At 41.7% G+C, this 19,848-nt stretch overlaps 1 protein-coding gene and 1 pseudogene across 16 annotated transcripts in view; one reads left to right on the top strand and one right to left on the bottom strand.

Annotated features, from left to right (window-relative positions):
* Positions 1-4,268: 4,268 nt before the first annotated feature.
* Positions 4,269-5,094, bottom strand: LOC132226068 (large ribosomal subunit protein uL30-like; annotated as a pseudogene).
* Positions 5,095-12,039: 6,945 nt separating this feature from the next.
* The window catches only part of C2CD5 (C2 calcium dependent domain containing 5), a 92,722-nt gene continuing 84,913 nt past the window's right edge, over positions 12,040-19,848 (top strand). For 10 of the 16 annotated variants that reach the window (XM_059682364.1, XM_059682367.1, XM_059682372.1 and 7 more), the window contains exons 1-2: positions 12,041-12,243; positions 12,363-12,481. In XM_059682364.1, the coding sequence (XP_059538347.1) occupies positions 12,392-12,481 (90 nt within the window). In that variant the 5' untranslated portion in view covers positions 12,041-12,243; positions 12,363-12,391. Of the gene's footprint in view, positions 12,244-12,362; positions 12,482-19,848 lie in introns of all 16 variants that reach the window. The other 6 variants (XM_059682366.1, XM_059682368.1, XM_059682363.1 and 3 more) reach the window with 2 other exon arrangements.

Here is a 19,848-nt window from a genome sequence, read left to right as displayed (position 1 = left end):
TTTTTTTTTTTTTTTTTTTTGCGAGCCAGGTGCCTCATTGCAAACCCTGGGATGTAATCAATACCTTTGTGATTTTTGCCTATATAAGTCTGGTTTTGCCACCATCTTATTGCTATGAGATTTGGGAATTCCCCCTCATAGTCCCGGATTGCAATAAATGTGACTCTTTAATTCGACTTCTTGAGGCATCCTTCTGTGATTCGCGGGGTACATTACAACACTTTTCCTTGTCTCCCTCCCCTCCCCCACGATGCTTTCCACCCTAGCACCTCGAATCCTCACTACCCTCCTTCCACCAAAGCCTTGGATAAGTAGCTGTGCTCTGGGTTTAAAAAAAAAGAAAACGGGGAGAACCAAGATGGCGGCATAGGTTAACGCCAGAGTTTGCTGCTTTGAACAACTACTTCAAAAGTGAAACCAAAAAACGGAAGGGACACCACCCAGAACCACAGGAACGCTGGCTGAGTGGAAGTCCTACAACTAGGAGGAAAGAGAAACGCATACGGACACTCAGAGGAGGCGCAGTGCTGAAGTCAAATTCTGAGGTGCGGAGTGCGCGGAGCGGGCTGGCGGTGGAGGGCGCGGTTGTTGTTTTCAATCGGGAGGGAGTCGCAGACTCTGAGCACCAGATCCGGGCGAGCCTTTAGGGACCCAGACTCAAACGGGAGAAGCGGGACTGTCTGGCTTTGGTCAGAGCGAGTGCAGCTTTCTCTCCGAGCTTTGCAGCGGGTGCTGGGACTCAGAGAGGCAGAGCCCCTGGGGACAGGACTGAGAGCCACCATAACTGCTCTCTCCGGCCCACCCTGTTGATCCTGTGCGACCCGCCCCGCCCAAGCCCTGCACAGAGGCATTTGCCGGATAGCCTCAGGCAAAGGCTAGATTAGCACCTCCCTAGAGGACAGAAGTTCTCTCACTGCTGACACAGCTGATTCTCATAGCCACTTGGCCTGGAGGTCAAACCCTCCCTGGAATTAGCTACAACAATCAAGATTTATCTATAAGACTACGAACAAAGACCACTAGGGGGTGCACCAAGGAAGCATAACAAAATGCGGAGACAAAGAAACAGGACAAAATTGTCAATGGAAGAAATAGAGTTCAGAACCACACTTTTAAGGTCTCTCAAGAACTGTTTAGAAGCTGCCGATAAACTTAATGAGATCTACACGAAAACTAATAAGACCCTCGATCTTATATTGGGGAACCAACTAGAAATTAAGCACACACGGACTGAAATAACGAATATTATACAGACGCCCGACAGCAGACCAGAGGAGCGCAAGAATCAAGTCAATGATTTGAAATGCGAGGAAGCAAAAAACATCCAACCGGAAAAGCAAAATGAAAAAAGAATCCAAAAATGCGAGGATAGTGTAAGGAGCCTCTGGGACAGCTTCAAGCGTACCAACATCAGAATTATAGGGGTGCCAGAAGATGAGAGAGAGCAAGATATTGAAAACCTATTTGAAGAAATAATGACAGAAAACTTCCCCCACCTGGTGAAAGAAATGGACTTACAGGTCCAAGAAGCGCGGAGAACCCCAAACAAAAGGAATCCAAAGAGGACCACACCAAGACACATCATAATTAAAATGCCAAGAGCAAAAGATAAAGAGAGAATCTTAAAAACAGCAAGAGAAAGAAACTCAGTTACCTACAAGGGAATACCCATACGACTGTCAGCGGATTTCTCAACAGAAACTTTGCAGGCCAGAAGGGAGTGGCAAGAAATATTCAAAGTGATGAATAGCAAGAACCTACAACCAAGATTACTTTATCCAGCAAAGCTATCATTCAGAATTGAAGGTCAGATAAAGAGCTTCACAGATAAGGAAAAGCTAAAGGAGTTCATCACCACCAAACCAGGATTATATGAAATGCTGAAAGGTATCCTTTAAGAAGAGGAAGAAGAAGAAAAAGGTAAAGATACAAATTATGAACAACAAATATGCATCTATCAACAAGTGAATCTAAGAATCAAGTGAATAAATAATCTGATGAACAGAATGAACTGTTGATTATAATAGAATCAGGGACATAGAAAGGGAATGGACTGACTATTCTTGGGGGGGAAAGGGGTGTGGGAGATGTGGGAAGAGACTGGACAAAAATCGTGCACCTATGGATGAGGACACTGGGTGGGGAGTGAGGGCGGAGGGTGGGGCGGGAAATGGGAGGAGGGGAGTTATGGGGGGAAAAAAAAAGGAACAAATGTAATAATCTGAACAATAAAGATTTAATTAAAAAAAAATAAAATAAAAAAATAAATAAAAAAAAAGAAAACGGAGGCTTTCTCTCTGACAGGCTCTGGTCTACCACCTCTGATCTCCCAGGCAGGCAGAAGCCCTGCCGCCTTTCACAGCTGGATGTTACATGGGCCACTGGTCTCATCGATGGTGCTCTGGGCTGTGGAGCCCAGCCTGGGTTCCGAGCCTCGATCTTCTCAGGGAAAAGATCTTTCTGGCCATGGAAGCTGGGTCAGCCCCTTTCGATCTTGCCCTTCCTACTATTCTCTAGGTGTTTTCTGTCCTTCCTTGATATAAATCTCCTCCTCAGCTGGACCTCAGGTGGTAATTCTGCGTGAATGTTCCCCAATTTAGTTATTTCCAGCCTGGCCCTGGGAGGAGATTCAAGAAAGGTCTGCCTATTCAGCTGCCATCTTCTCTTGATAATCTCCTTCCATCTTGTGAAGGAACCCTGATGACTAGCCATTATAATAATTTAAAAGCTCTCTAAATTTTTTTCTTTCTTTTCAATTTAGAAGATTTTTCAATTCAAAAGACCCACCACCTGGCCTTGACAAGTAGGATTTTTTTAAGAGCCAAATCTATTTTTTAAATTATTTTTAAAACATGTTTTATTAATTTCAGAGAGAGGGGAGAGGAGAAACATTGATTGGCTGACTCCTGAGCGCCCCCTACTGGGGATCAAGCGTGCAACTGGCTTTATCCTAATGGGGAATTAAACCAGGACCTCCTGATTCATGGGACAACACTCAATCAAATGAGCCAAACCAGCGGGGGCTGATAAATAGGATCTTAATAGCAACTCAAACCAGTAACTATGGATGCAAGGTGTATCCCCAAAACAGAGTGCTAAATGATGCAACCCGCACTAGATAAAGTTCATTTCCAGAGTTAGAAACAGTTATTCCCAAACACAGGTCCCCTCTCCATTTTTGAACGGGGTGTTTAAATTCATTACACTCAGATCCACAGTCTACTAGCCTGGCTGCCAGATGCATATGCAATCTGAGTGGTGAAAAACAAGAATGAGAAGTCCTGTTTTTACCATCTCTCAGAGGAAATGGATAGACACAAAAAACTGCTTTGAGAGCTTGGCATGGCTGGACAGAGAGCTAGGCAAGTACACCCTCTGGATGGTGGGGGCCAGAGAAGAAATATTTCCATTGGTCATAAAGGCCATGCTTTAGGACATATGACAAGATGAAAGAAGAAAAACCAGATAGTGAAGTACAGAATTAACAAAACCCATGAATACTTATACCAAATGACCAAGAGTCGCTAAGCTAAAGAAACTAGTTTCACAAATATTTTCTCCTGCTAATCTAAATTTAGAAGAAGAAGAAAAAAAAGACTCTCACCACTCTGCTTCCACCAAACTATGCAGGTAGAGAATAATCTCTTATTATGGGCAACAACCCAAATTTAAAATCTTCTAGGTAATTAAGAGGGGCAAATGTTTATCTTGAGCCTGCAAAGCCTGTTGCCTTTCACTCAAAATAATCTACATACTGCAGAAGCACATCTTGAGGTGACTTGTTCTGATCCCCTACAACTTCATTTGAATTACAGTAGCTGACCGCATGTATGGTACCTGTAATGTGTGAAACTATTCCCTCCTGTGGTTAGCAACATAACCAATAGCAGGTATAGAAATCCTTTATGCAATTGTCTGGAATGGACTGAATAAGTATCATATCACAGTAGTTGTACAGGGGTACTAGCTATAGATTCAGCTCATTTTTTTTTCTTCCCACTTGTCAGCATCCCTCCTTTAAGTAATGTCTACCCATAGCTGGTTAACATATCTAGCTTTGCTTTCCAAGGTACACCGTATACATTATTTGACTACTCCTCTAACAATAGGAAAAAAATTAAAAATTAACAAAGGAGTTGGGAAATTATATATCAATAAAATTAATCCAATTAATGACATAATTAGTGTCTCTGAAGATAATAGGATCATAAAAAGTCTAGTAGTGCTACCTACTTGGCAAAGGAAAAATGGTGTGCATAAGAGGAAATCCAGCACTGGGTTAAAAAACTTTTTTCTTCAATTTTTAAGGGCTCATTGTTTATTAACTGACCAGATTACAAAAATAACCATATAGTGGATATCTGAGTTCATTCTTCTATTAAGCCTATTGATCTGGTCTTCTCTGTTACCAGCATCTCCACCTTCTACAAAATGGGTGGTCTTTTTCTTCATTCCACCTCATGGTGAGGATAACTTGAAGGGCCACAGGAAGTTATTTACTTCTTTGAAGCACTTTCCAACAGTATAGATTTCATGAATCAGATCTTCCATGCAGATGCCATATTTACCAAGACATCAAGCAATCAGTGAGTTATCTGTCAGGGCAATTCGTTTTTTGTTGATTTTGCCATAACCACGCTTGTACATAATTCATTTACTGACTTCAGGTTTGGGTACCCCCTTACAATATATGGTTCCACAATCCTCAGCATGTTAATGGAGCCTTGCTGAACTTAACAAAGGTGCCGTTGAAGATCTGGAGAAGGCGAAGCACCTTTCAGACCTTTGGGCTCACACCATTGATACCTCTGATCCTGATGACAAATGCCAATTTGGATTCGGCAGGTACATAGAAGTTGCCAGCTTTTCTTCCCATCCTCGCCATTCGAATCTCAGTTCTGTACATCTGCCTGTATTCCTTGTGATAGTGTTTAGCTTTTTCATAGATAAGCTTCCTCCTTGCCTTTCAAAGGATCTTTTGGGCAAACTTCTTTCTCAGGCACTTGATCTTCAGCTCTGCGAAATTCCTTCGCTTTTCTTGAGGGTTTCTGGCATAGCAGGAACCTTCTTCTTCTTCTCTTCAGCACCTTCCATGGTTCTAGCCAGAAAAGAGCAAAACTTCTTTTTTTAAAAAAATATTTTTAGAGAGAGAAAGGGAGAGGGGGAGATAGAAACATTGATGAGTGAGAAACATCAATTGGCTGACTCCTTCATGCCCCCTCCTGGGGATCAAGCCCAAACTCAACCTGGGCATGTGCCCTGACCAGGAATTGAACCAGTGACCTCTTGGTTCATGTGTCGATGCTCAAGTACTGGGCCACACTGGCTGAACAAAACTTTTAAGGATCAGGCATGTAACTTGGATCACATGAACAGAGGTGAATTGGGACCTACTTCAGTTTGTAGATACTGAAATGGAAAAATTCATTTGAACAACAATCAATTAAAATGAAACAATCAAGCACTAGGTGATAGTGTAACACAAAGTAGAGAAGTCAGTTTGACTTTAATCTCAACAAAGCAAAAATAAAATAAAATTATCCACTTCTTACCCATCTCTCTCTCTTGAATTTCTGAACATTTTTACTTTCTTATAAAGAAAACGGTCTGATATAAGGGAGTGTTCCCTGATCTTTGATGAAAAGTTCCCCCAAAACAGAGTGATATAAACATACTTGCTATTTAAAAAGATCACTCCACCCTGGCCTGTGTGGCTCGGTGGTTGAGCATGGACCCAAGAACCAAGAGATTGGGGTTCAATTCCTGATCAGGGCACATGCCTGGGTTGCAAGTTCAATCCCCACGGCCTGCAGGAGGCAGTCAATGATCTTTCCCTATCATTGATGTTTCTGTCTCTATCCCTATTCCTCCCTCTCTCTCTAAAAAAGTCAATAAAAACATATTAAAAAGAAAAAGATTGGAGAGAAACCAAGATGGTGGCATAGGTTAACACCAGAGATTGCTGCCTCGAACAACCAATTCAAATTACACCTAAAAGACGGAACGGACATCATCCAGAACCACAGGAAGGCTGGCTGAGTGGAAATTCTACAACTAGGAGGAAAGAGAATATCATACCAGACTCAGAGGAGGTGCAGTGCTGAAGTGAAATACTCAGGTGCGGAGTGCGCGCGGAGCGGGCTGGTGGCGGAGGGCGCAGTTGTTGTTTTCAATCGGGAGGGAGCTTCAGACTCTGAGCTCCAGAGCCTGGCGAGCCTTTAGGGACCCAGACTGAAACGGGAGAAGCGGGACTGTCTGGCTTCGGTTGGAACTCGAAGGCAGCTTTCTCTCCGAGGTTTGCAGCAGTTGCTGGGACTCTGTGAGGCAGAGCCCCTAGGGACAGAACTGAGAGCAGCCATAACTGCTCCCTCCGCCCGCCCTGTAGATCCCCCGGGACCCGCCCCGCCCAAGCCCTGCACAGAGCCATTTGCCCGATAGCCTCAGGCAAAGGCTAGATTAGCACCGCCCTAGAGATCCAGCACAGAAGTTCTCCCACTGCAGACATAGCTGATTCTCATAGCCAGTTGGCCTGGAGGTCAAATCCCCGCCAGTATTACCAACAACAACCAAGGCTTAACTACAACAAGACTGCGCACAAAGACCACAAGGGGGTGCACCAAGAAAGCATAAAAAATGCGGAGACAAAGAAACATGACAGAAATGGAGGATGCAGAGCTCAAAACCACACTTTTAAGGTCTTTCAATAAGTTTATAGAAACTGCCGATAAACTTAATGAGATCTACAAGAAATCTAATGAGACCCTCGATGTTATGATAAAGAACCAACTAGAAATTAAGCATACACGGACTGAAATAAAGAATATTATACAGACTCCCAACAGCAGACCAGAGGAGCGCAAGAATCAAGTCAATGATTTGAAATGCGAAGAAGCAAAAAACACCCAACTGGAAAAGCAAAATGAAAAAAGAATCCGAAAATACGAAGATAGTGTAAGGAGCCTCTGGGACAGCTTCAAGCGTACCAACATCAGAATTATAGGGGTGACAGAAGATGAGAGAGAGCAAGATATTGAAAACCTATTTGAAGAAATAATGACAGAAAACTTCCCCTACCTGGTGAAAGAAATAGACTTACAGGTCCAGGAGGCGCAGAGGACCCCAAACAAAAGGAATCCAAAGAGGACCACACCAAGACACATCATCATTAAAATGCCAAGAGCAAAAGACAAAGAGAGAATCTTAAAAGCAGCAAGAGAAAGAAACTCAGTTACCTACAAGGGAATACCCATACGACTGTCAGCGGATTTCTCAACAGAAACTTTGCAGGCCGGAAGGGAATGGCAAGAAATATTCAAAGTGATGAATACCAAGAACCTACAACCAAGATTACTTTATCCAGCAAAGCTATCATTCAGAATTGAAGGTCAGATAAAGAGCTTCACAGATAAGGAAAAGCTAAAGGAGTTCACCACCAAACCAGGATTATATGAAATGCTGAAAGGTATCCTTTAAGAAGAGGAAGAAGAAGAAAAAGGTAAAGATACAAATTATGAACAACAAGAATGCATCTATCAACAAGTGAATCTAAGAATCAAGTGAATAAATAATCTGGTGATCATAATAGAATCAGGGACATAGAAAGGGAATGGACTGACTATTCTTGGTGGGGAAAGGGGTGTGGGAGATGCGGGAAGAGACTGGACAAAAATCGTGCACCTATGGATGAGGACAGTGGGTGGGGAGTGAGGGTAGAGGGTGGGGCGGGAACTGGGAGGAGGGGAGTTATGGGGGGAAAAAAGAGGAACAAATGTAATAATCTGAACAATAAAGATTTAATTTAAAAAAAGAAAAATAAAGTAAAATAAAAGAACCAAGAAAATCAAGAATGCAGCAGCGTGGGAAATAAACAAACAAACAAATAAATAAATAAATAAATAAAATAAAATGGAACAAAAAAATAAATAAAAAAAATAAAAAGAAAAAGATCATTCGGGCTACTTTATGGTGAATTGAGAGGAAAGCAAGAGTGGAATTGGGAAATAGCAGTTTTTCAGGTGATAATGGTGGAAATTAGGACTTATAAACAATAGGACTTGGTGATTAATTGGGTGTCAAGGGTAAGGAACAGGAAGAGTCAAAGATAATTGTTAAACGTGGCTAGAATTTTCCACAAAGGCATTAAGCAGAAATAGTGGAAAACCTCTCAGGCTTTGCAGGACAAGGACCAAAAGGAAAGTTTGTTTCGGTGTTGGCACAATAAAAAGTCAAGGCCTATAACCTGCCCATTACACCTGGGCGTAATTACATCATGTGGCTCACTGAGTGCCTTTAATGGGCTCTGACACCTGTGGTGTGTGCCACTTCAATGCTAATCCGGAGAACATTTTATTCAATCTGGCCATTATGCCCACTGTACATTAGACACAGCTTTATGTGGTACAAGGGAACCAGTAAGAAAATGCTCCTCAACTGTCTATTTAGCCCATGTTTACCCTTTACTCAGCTGATTTGTGGCTTTAGAAGTAAATTGAGGCAAAAATAGCTGAACTAAGTACAACCTCAAACATAAACCAGTGTTTCTGCCTTGAGCTCTTGACGATGTAGCTGAGGTTGCTACTGTTTGAGATGGGGGACATAGTGGAGGAGGACTAGGCTTTTTGTGTATTGTTCTTGCTGTAATTTCAATTACTGCAGCTGTGGGAGAGGTAAAGTTCAGTCTTGGATATGATGACTTTTAAGGTGGCTTTCATACTCCAAGTGGAAATAGAACCAGGGGTGGGCAAACTTTTTGACTCAAGGGCCACAGTGGGTTCTTAAACTGGACCGGAGGGCTGGAACAAAAGCATGGATGGAGTGTTTGTGTGAACTAATATAAATTCAAAGTAAACATCTTTACATAAAAGGGTACGGTCTTTTTTTTCAATAGTTTTATTCATTTCAAACGGGCCGGATCCGGCCCGCAGGCCGTAGTTTGCCCACGGCTGAACTAGACCATTGCATGTCTGGGTCCAGATCACGGAAGAAAGTTGTGGGCTAAACATAAAAATCTCAGAAACCTCAGATATAAAATTGAATTTATGGGCATGAATGAGATCACGTAGGGAGATAGTATAGTTAGAAGATAAGAGGGCTAAGAACTGAACCCTGAAAAAACCGTATTTGTTAAGGACAGTGAGCAAGCTTAGAAGAAAGACATATATAGCAGAGTTGGTTAAGAGAAGCATGGTGTCTGAATACGAAGAGAGAGTATTTCAAGGAAGGCGTGATCAATAGTGTCAGATGCTACTGAGAATCATGTAAAATGAAAACCAGTGGTAAAATGAAACCACTAGACTTAGCAATCAAAGGTTATTGATGGCCTTAGTGAAAGTAGTTTTGGTAGAGTGGTGGTAGCTTAAGCCAAATAGAAAGTTTTAGGGCATGCCTGTGAGGGAAGGAGAGAACACCAAATTTAGACAACCTAGAGAAGTTTAACCTGGAAGGGGTGAAGAGATATTAAAAGGAACATTTCAGGAAGTCAGGAAAGAGAAAGCGAAGTAGTAAATGTATAAGTGTTAATTGTCCCTCATATTTAAATCCCTTACGCCTTTATTGATCACATGAAAGGCACATGGCAAGGAACTGAGAATTGAGAATAGGAAACAGTCTCTCCCCTTAAGGTGCTCAAAGTTTAATAATAAGAGAGAGAAACAGATCAATAATTATGTATAAAGACAGTGCAATAATAGAAGTGTTAGACTTAGTGGTAGAATACTGGTGGTAGTGGAGAGTAGGCTTATTAAGAAGGAGATCAGGGAAGACTTGAAAGTAACATTTAAACTGAGTTATGAATTTTTTTAAAAAATATATTTTATTGATTTTTTACAGAGGAAGGGAGAGGGATATACATCGATCAGCTGCCTCCTGCGCACCCCCTACTGGGGATGTGCCTGCAACCAAGGTACATGCCCTTGACCGGAATCGAACCCGGGACCCTTCAGTCCACAGGCCAATGCTCTCTATCCATTGAGCCAAACAGGTTAGGGCTGAGTTATGAATTCTTAAGTGTTTGCTAGGATGACTATGAGAAAGACATCTCCGATAGAGAGAAAAGCATAGCTTATTGGAAAACTACATGTAGCCTTTAAAGATCATGGGTTCTTAGAATCACAATGTTAATTTAGATATAAATCCTGCCTCCAACATTACCGGCTCCTAGCCTATAAAATGAAGGCTGATAATTGCTATTGCATAGGGTTTAGGGAGGCTTAAAAGCTGTGAAGCACTGAATTCAGTGGCTTATACTTAGCAAATAATCAATACAGTACACATTAATTCTTGTTATTACTGTAGGATCTAAAATGCAAATAGAGTGGCAAGGTATAAGGCTAAGGAAGATAATCAGGATGATCTGTCATGAGAGATTTGTCACAAAAGTCAGCATTGCTCCCAGCATTAATTAAATCAAACTAGTACAATTATCGAAAAACAAACTGGTCAGGCTTAATTCAACTAAAAAAAAAAGTCTTCAGGAAGCATCTTAATTATAATCGCCTGTTGATGATGCCTAAGGCAACAAGTATGTATAAGTAAGTATCTTACAGGCTACTAATTAGGTAGCTGATTGCTAACCTCTAATTGTTCAATTTGCAATTTTTTTAACATTACAACATGATGTTATACAATGTGTTATTTCCCATTACGATTATCCCTAAACTTCAGTTTTCTAATATTTTTTCTTTATATATTTTGGTATTTTTTTAAAAAAAACGAACTGGTAGTATGGCAATTCTTTGATTTTAGTAAAAAGGCTATTTCGGCTCTACCACTAAAACACACCAGAGTTAACCTATCACTTAGGGTAGCTGACCTTGAGAGCTGTGCACGGGCATTTTAAGGGCAGAGTTAGACTCCACAAAAAGCTGCAGGTGGATCTAAGGAAACATGCACGAGGCTCCTATCCTTTTGTTAGTTTGCATGGGTAGAGGTTTCTCTAGTCCCCAAAGTCAGCGATTTATCTTTTAGATATTTATCCTCAGGGAGCCTTATTCTTTTCTTTTCGGAATAGTTCACCTTCTCAGTTATGTGAACAATACTCTCTCTGCAGGAGGATTTTTTTTTTTTTTGCCTTGAAAAGACAAGTCTGAAGTACTGCATTTCATCTGTTGAGTGTTTTTCAAGTTACGATAACCATCCTGATACCTTCATTTAGCCATGTTCCATTCCTGATGAATCCAAGTGTAATCTTTCCAATGGAATCGCCAATGATTCTGTATGCGATATGGCATGCGTTAAGGCTGTTTTTGTATTTGGTATGATTTGTGTTCCCTCCCGTGCGTGTTCCTCAGGTCCCTACTCTTCCGATGGTCGGGGCCTCCGTATTATTCATTGTAGCAAATATACCTCCCGAGGCCCGAACTCCTCCCAGGGTGTCTCATCGCCGGGCGGGTCCACGATCAGCGCGCGGAGATGGTCTGTGAGGGCCCAGCCAGCTCCTTCAAGCAGCGGCGGGACTTTTCAAAGTCGTTGCGTTTTTTTGTGTGTGTTTTTTTTTAAAGAATTTTTGTGAGTTAATTTGAGCTAAACTGTCGACAATCTGCCAGGAAGCAGAATCTCAACATAATGTTGTTGTGTTTTTTTGTTGTTTTGCCCAAGATCTGTAACACCCGTAACCCAGTGCGCAGTACATAACCCAGTGAATAGAAAGTGTAAGCCAGCTATCCGACATTCCCCGACATTTTGTGCTCTATTCCCATAAAAACGTCTCCCCGTCCAGGCAGACGCCAATTACTAAATGGACGTTGCGAACCACTAACGGGTGGTTAAGACAGAGGGAAGTCGCTCCGGTAAGCGTCCTGTCGCAGCCGCTGGGAAAGGCGGCGCTCGCAGCCGGGAAGGCGGCGGCCCCAGGCCTGGCGCCGAGCTGCCCCCACGCTCCGCCCCGGGACGGAGCGAGCGTTCCTCCGGGGAAAGCGGCCGCGCCGGGCCCGGTGGATGATGCCGGGCTCAGCCCTTCCCCTGCCCTCCGGCCTCCCCCGAGTCCGCCCCGCCCCGCTCCCTCCCCGGCGAAGTGGGCCGAGCGCCGAACGATCGATGCTTCCTCCACGCCCCGAAGGCCGCCATTTTGGGGGGCGGAGGAACGCTAGGAGCGGCGGCCGGGCTTCAGCGGGATGCTCACAGGCTTCTGCTTCTCTTGCCAGCGCGGTGGGGCCGGGACAGCAGGCCCCGCCACGGGCGCTCCTCCGGCGGCCCCTCCGGCATGAGGCCCCAGCTCTCGCGCGGGCCCGCCACCCCCGGCCGAGAGTGAGTGACAGCCGGCGGCGTCCCGCCCCCGCGCGCCCAGCTGTCAGTTAGCCCGCGCGCTCCCGCCGCTCCCCGCGGGGCTTGGCGCCCAGCGCAGACTCGCTGGTTTGTTTCTGCAGGAGCGTCAGGAGCGGCCCGAGCCGAGACCATGCCTGGGAAGCTGAAGGTGAAAATCGTGGCCGGGCGCCATTTGCCAGTGATGGACCGAGCTAGTGACCTGACTGATGCCTTCGTGGAGGTTGGTGCAAGGTCCTGCTGCTCAAAACTCAGGGCGCGCCACGCCCTCGAAAGGACCCTACCCATCTCGGCCCCCGCCCCTCAGCCCATTCCCCTCCCGACAGTGGCGTGTGCCCTGCCCGTCCCGCCCTCCCGGAGGGCTGTCTGCCGAGACTGCAGCCCAGGTGGAGGGTGTGCGGCTCGCAGGCGTCCGCGGCACCGTGCGCCGCGCGGGGTGGCTGTTACTGCTCTGCATGCTGGGGTGACGCCGCTGTCAGGGCTCATCACAGGCCACCTGCCAGCAGGAGGTGCCAGGCGTGGCCGCGGGGCCACCGAGATCCACACGCGCGCGCACGCGCACCCTCGCCCTTTTGGGGGTGGGGTGGGGTGGGCGGGAGTTGGAGATGATCAGGAATGTAGATAACAGTCCGAATAGGCACTTTGGAGACCTACGAGGCTAGGAGAGCCTCTCGTTACCCGTAGTCTTGTCTGAATTGTCATTGTAAATTCTAAAACACTTCCTGCTCTTGTCTGGACTGGTAGGTCTGAAAAGCTGTTTTAGGGTAATATAGTGCCTTGGGGTAGGAAGTCAATTAAGTGCTATGGATATTTAAATTGCAAAACTGCCCTTTAAATTTAATGATTGGTTTATAACTCATGCAAATTATCACAGGCCTAGGGCCCCGGAAAGTAATAAGCCAATGTATGAAAGAAGCCAAGTAAAAATTGTAATAAAAATTGACATGATGAGCCAGAGGATTAGAACCGTAATCATTTGACCCTATTAATGCAGGGAGTTGATAGATACATGATAATATATAGCTTGATTTTTATCTCTATAAAATATTCTTTTTTAAAAAATATATATATTTTTATTGATTTCATAGAGGAAGGGAGAGGGAGAGGGAGATAGAAATATCAATGATGACAGAGTCCTAACCAATTTTGCTCAGTGGATAGAGCGTCAGCATGCAGACTGGAAGGTCCCAGGTTCATTCTGGTCAAGGGCACATCCCCAGTAGGGGGCGTACAGGAGGCAGCCGATTAATGATTTTCTCTAATCATTGATGTTTCTGTTTCTCCTCTCCGTGCCTCTCTGAAATCAATAAAAATATTTTTAAAAAATTATGAGAGAGACTCATTGATTGGCTGCCTCCTGCACACTCCCCCAGTGGGGTTGAGCCCCAAACCTGGGCATGTGCCTTGATCGCAATCGAACCCACGCAGGTCAGGCTATAAAATATTCTTGATGTTTCATAAAGGTTCTCTAACCTAATAACTGCGATGTTGCCCCCAAACATTGCTGTGGTAATTCTCAACCTCAACTTCATTTGGGAAGTAGTTACTGAGTGTGTTCTTGGGCCAGATGTTAGGTAATGGGGATACACAGATTTCCAAGGCATAGCCTTTGCTTTCAGGTAGCTCAGAGACTGGCGTATAGTTTAGGTTAATACCTAACAGGTATTGAGTCTTTTTATTGACAGATCTGTGCTAAGTACTTTTTTTTTTAAATTTTATTTTATTGCTTACAGTCTTACAAAGGGTATTACATATGTGTCCCTTTTTCCCCCCGCCCTTGACAATCCCCTGGCCTCCCCTACCCCCCAGTGTCTTATGTCCATTGGTTATTGTGCTAAGTACTTTTAAATTAGTTTTCAAAATGGTTCTGCCCTGGCCTAGTGGCTCAGTTGGTTGGACCGTTGTCCCATACACCAAAAGGTTGTAGGTTTGATTCCTGGTCAGGGCACATACCTAGATTGCAGGAGAAGTGATAAGGACGGAAGCCTTTATAGTCTATGCAGTGATGGCGAACCTATGACACGTGTGTCAGAGGTGACACGCGAACTCATCTTTTTGGTTTTTTTGTTAAATGGCATTTAAGTATATAAAATAAATATCAAAAATATAAGTCTTTGTTTTACTATGGTTGCAAATATCAAAAAATTTCTATATGTGACACGGCACCAGAGTTAATTAAGTTAGGGTTTTTCAAAATGCTGACACGCCGAGCTCAAAAGGTTCGCCATCACTGGTCTAGTGAGTTAAAGAGGGTTAAAGAATATGGAAGATGAAGAAGTAGGAGTGGTATGAATAGGCAACTGTTTCAGGAAATATGAAGGGGAGAGGAAAAATAGTGTGGTATTTGGGGGGAGTACAAAGTTTTTGGTACTAAAAAAAGTAAGTTAGAAGATAATAGAACATAATTGTGTGCTAATAGGAATAATCCAGCAGGAAGGGAAAGATTAATGCAGGAAAAAGAGGATAATGAAGGATTATAATTTAATAAAGGGATAAATTGTATGATGTAGACTGTAAGTACTTTATAAGCTCACTAGAGGCCTGATGCACGAAATTTGTGCAAGGTGCTTGTCCCCTCCCCCCAACCCCCCCTACCGCTGCTGCGGGCCTCTGCCTCTAGCCCTGCCCTCCATAGCTTTGTCTGGAATGAAGGACATCTGGAAGGACGGAAGGACGTCTGGTATAATTAGCATATTACGCTTTTATTATTATAGATTATAGATAGGAGAGGGACATAATGAAGCCTGGGCTGGTGATGAGAAATCTTTGTGCTGGATTTGAAGAAGGGTAAAATTTCCACAGGCAGAATGGAAAAGGGGGCATTTTTAGATGAATAGGACAAATTTGGTAAAAGCAAAGGCAAGATAGAGCATATATAACTGAAGGCTGGGTTTATGTTAAATAGAAGTGGGAAATAAAATTTGGCTAGGTAGGTGGGCATACAGACCACCGAGTGGTCTGAAAGCTAGAAAGAATAGTCTTCAGTAGAAATTCTCTTAACCAGTTTCCACGAACTGACTCGTTACAGTCCCCAGTGCTCTGCATTCCTTCCACAGGCGCATTCTTCAGTACTCTACGCAGTTAAGTTATTCTCCAGTGTACCTGTGGACCCGCCACCCATCGGTTGGCTGATGTACTTTACCAAGAGGCAGTTGTTTCTGCCAATTCTATAATTGTAATTTATTTAAATCTATACATTAGTGAAATAAACTGATAAATGCTACATAACGACTTATGGATACAGTCACTAAAAATTACTCTGAACTAGATGAAAATTGTAAAAATTCTAGGATTCTATGTTCATGGTTTTTTAAAAGCAATTTTAAGTTCTACCACTACATTTTCAAGAAATTCAAACTGGCAGTTACAGATGATACATTATGGGTGCAGAAGAAGATGATGTACAACTCTAAAGAATGGACCCTTAATCAGTTTTACACTAAAAGATAGAGGAATGGCCCTAGCCAGTGTGGGTCAGTGGAGAGAGCATTGGCGCACGGGCTGGAAGGTCCCGGGTTCAATTCTGGTTGCAGGCTAAACCTTGTGTGTGAGGCAAACAATGGATGTGTCTTTTTTACATCGGTGTTTTTCTTTCTGTTTCTCCCCCTCCAGTCTCTCTAAAAATCAATGGGAAAATATCCTCTAATGAGGATTAACAGAAAAAAAATAGAATTAATATTTATGTTTTATCTTAATGTTTACTGTTTGTATCATTTTTAATAATTACCTGATTTAACCTGGTTATTTGATTTTATCCATCGGTGGAGGGAATTTCTACAATATATGATGTGAAGTCAATACCAAGTAGTAGTTAAAGATGATTATTCTTGCAGGAATTTCATGGATGAATGGGATGGTTTTCTGTGTAAGGAAAGTATTAATGGAAATATATTTCAGTGTTACAAACTGTTCTGCTGAACTACACGATCATTTTGTGTTTATCCAGGAGCCTTTAGGGAATAGGGAGAGGAAAAGAAATTATTGTTAAATGAGTATTTTCTTTGTATCAGACATTTTGCTAGATCTCTCAATGCATTACCTCATGTAATGCTCACAACAACCCCCTTTTTCAGAGGAGGTAGCAGCCTTAAATAACCTTCTCAAGGTAATTTAGCTAATGAGTGGGGAAAGAGAACACTTGTACTTTACTAGGTAATCTCATTAAAATCCCTGATGTTCTTTAACAAAGTTGTAAGGCATTCACTTAACTGCTGAGTAATAAAATCTCCTTTGAATTAAATAAGACCAAATGGACTGTGATTCTTTAGTAGAAGGGGAATCATCACAATATTGGCAAAATACACACTCTAGCCTTTTTCTTTCTTCTAAAATCTTGGTTTTTGTTTGTTTAATGCAGTGTGGGGACTATCTTATCTTTACTATATCCAAAATGGACAGTTGGCCAAAAAAAGTGCAATATAGTACTACAATATAGTGGGATAAAACTGAAGGGGGTTTTAAATTAGAACCTAAAAAATAATATGCTATTTTGGGCAATGGAACCACAACCCTTAAGTACATATGGCTTTTGAATGGTTTTATAAATCCTAAGTACATTTTACTTCAAATAAAGCAGTTTTTAGGTAAATTAGATATTAAGTATTTCTTAGATATTTTGAATATTGAAATGTATTGAAAATTAAATTAATAAATGAGCAGTAACCTCTATCCTTTTCCTGCATTAAGTTTCTTTTTTTTTTTAATTGAAATTTTGGGGATAACATTGGTTCACAAAAACCATATAAGTTTCAAGTGTACAACTCAACAAAACATCTGTACACTGCATCGTGCAACCATTGCCCAAAGCAAAGTCTTTCTGTCCCCATTTATCCCCCTTTGCCTACCTTCACCTACCTATCCCACCCTCCCTTTCCTTCTGTCTATCCCCACACTGTTGTCTGTGTGTGTTATATATGTGGTTTTTTGCTTAATCCCTTCACCTGCTTGCATCCAGCCCTCCAGCCCTGCCTCCCCTCTGACAGCTGTCAGTCTGATCCATGCCTCCCTGCCTCTGTTTCTATTTTGTTCAGTTTATTTTGTTCATTAGATTCCACATCTAAGTGAGATCATATGGTATTTGTCTTTCTCTGACTTGCTCATTTCACTTAGCATAAAACTTTCCAGGTCCATCCATGCTGTTGCAAAAGGTATGATTTCTTTCTTTTTTACGGCCAAGTGGTATTCCATTGTGTAAATGTATTACAGCTTTTTTTTTAATCCACTTATCAATTGATGGGCTGTTTCCAGATCTTGGCTATTGTAAATAATGCTGTTGTGAACATAAAGTGCATATATTCTTTCAGATTGGTGTTTTGGGAGTCTTTGGATATATTCCCAGAAGTGGGATCGCTAGGTCAAAAGGCAGTTCCATTTTAATTTTTTGAGGAAACTCCATACTGTTTTCCAGTGGCTGCATCAGTCTGCATTCCCACCAAAAGTGCCTGAGGGTTCCCTTTTCCCCACATCCTTGCCAGCACTTGTTTGTTGACTTATTGATGATAGCCATTCTGACAAGCATGAGGTGATTATCTCCTTGTAGTTTTAATTTGCCCCTCTCTGATGATTAGTGACGTTGAGCATTTTTCATATGCCTGTTGGTCATCTGTATGTCCTTTTCCGAGAAGTGTCTATTCTGGTCCTTTGCCCATTTCTTAATTGGGCTGTTTGTTCCCCCATTAAGTTTCATTTCTTTAACATTTGTAATTTAAAATAAAAAAAAATTACACAAGAAATACTCGAACAGTTCCCATTACAAAAAACTTGAATACTCAGAAATAAAACTTGAAAGCTCCTTACTACTTTCTTATTACACCGTACTATATTGCCTACACCCTGTCAGTCCCTTCTTCAGAGATAATTGCTGTTACATATTCTACTACTTGTTTTTTTCAGTTATGTCATTGATATTTTTCCATGACAATACATATGATCAACTCCATTTTTCAGTAGGATTCTTTTTTTTTTTTTAAATATATTTTTATTGATTTTTTACAGAGAGGAAGGGAGAGAGATAGAGAGTTAGAAACATCGATGAGAGAGAAACATCGATCAGCTGCCTTTTGCACATCTCCTACTGGGGATGTGCCCGCAACCCAAGTACATGCCCTTGACCGGAATCGAACCCGGGGCCTTTCAGTCCGCAGGCCGACCCTCTATCCACTGAGCCAAACTGGTTTCTGCTAGTAGGATTCTTTAGTTATTTATTCAGTCACTTCCCTGTTGAATGACTATGTAGTTTTTTGTATCATTTTAAATTTTTTAAAATGATTCACTTAAAAAATAGGTAATATATGTTCATGGTTCATAATCCAAAAGGTAACAAAGTGAGTCAGCCTCTCATTGCCTTTCCTTTAACAAAGCAGTCTGTTCTGTTCTTTGTAGTGGCCACTATTAACATTTCTTATATATCCTTTTAGAAATAATCTGTACATATGAAGGCATATGTTATTTGCCATAACATTTTGTCATTTCTCTATGCAAATTATACCATACATACTGTTCTGCAATAGTAAGATATATCTTGGACATTGTTCCGTACTAGTGCTTGCAAACTGCTTCATTTCTTCTGTTTAGGACTGCCTTGTGTGGCTTTACCATATATAATTTAACCAGTTCCAAACTGATGGATATCTATGTTGTTTCCAATCTTTTGCTATTATAATGCTGCGTATATGCATTGTATATCCTTTGTACATCTGAATGTAAAGGATATAGGCATTTAAAGTTTTGATATGTATTGTCAAACTGTAGTCCATTGAGATGGTTCTAATTTACACTCACTGATCATCTCTTGACATATTTAAGACATTTATTTTTTCATTTCTTTTAATTGTTTGTTCATGTCCCTTGTCCATTTTTCTGTTGGTTTATTGATATTTTTCTCATTGGTATATAGGAACTCATTAAAAATTGAGTAAATTATTTTTTTGTGATGTATTTGGTAAATATTTTTCTCCGTTTCTTATTTATCTTTGATTTTGTCAAATTATCATGCAAGAAGGTATTATTTTTATGTAATTTTTAAAACTTTTTTATCCTCTAACCAACTGCCTAGGTACCACATGGTTGCTATCATTCCCAATCATTCCAATTGAGTGATATAATAACTAGAAAAATATACAGAAGATAAAAAAATAGTTTTGGATATTTTGCTTTTAGAAAATTTCCTGGATTGATTAAAATTAATACCTATAAGTATTATAATACCAAAAGTAGGATTGTAGTAAAAAAGGAAAGGAGATTTTATAGATTATCTGGTTGAACCAGCATTTTCTACTTTTAGTATGCAAAAAACTCTGTGCTGGGTATTGTGATAAAGAGGATATAACCTTTAGTGAATTCTGAGATTATGAAAGGTGATAACTGATAGAATTAGGGAAGGGTTGAAGAGATTAAATTTAGGAAAGGTGAAGTAGTTGCCTAGCTATTTTGCTCCTAAGCTTCCTGACCACTTCTTAAGTCATCTGAGGTTTCACAGTTTCCATTCTTTGCTGGAAACAAGTTCCAAAGATTTAGCTTGCTTCCCGCCACCTTTGTTTCCTTTTATTTACTTACTAGAGGCCCAGTGCACAAATTCGTGTACAGGTGGGG

The sequence above is a fragment of the Myotis daubentonii genome, chromosome 2, assembly GCF_963259705.1.
Source record: "Myotis daubentonii chromosome 2, mMyoDau2.1, whole genome shotgun sequence".
In the NCBI taxonomy this organism is placed as follows: Eukaryota; Metazoa; Chordata; class Mammalia; order Chiroptera; family Vespertilionidae; genus Myotis; species Myotis daubentonii.
The sequence above is the reverse complement of the archived record's forward strand: the minus strand, read 5'-3'. Positions and strand labels throughout refer to the sequence as shown.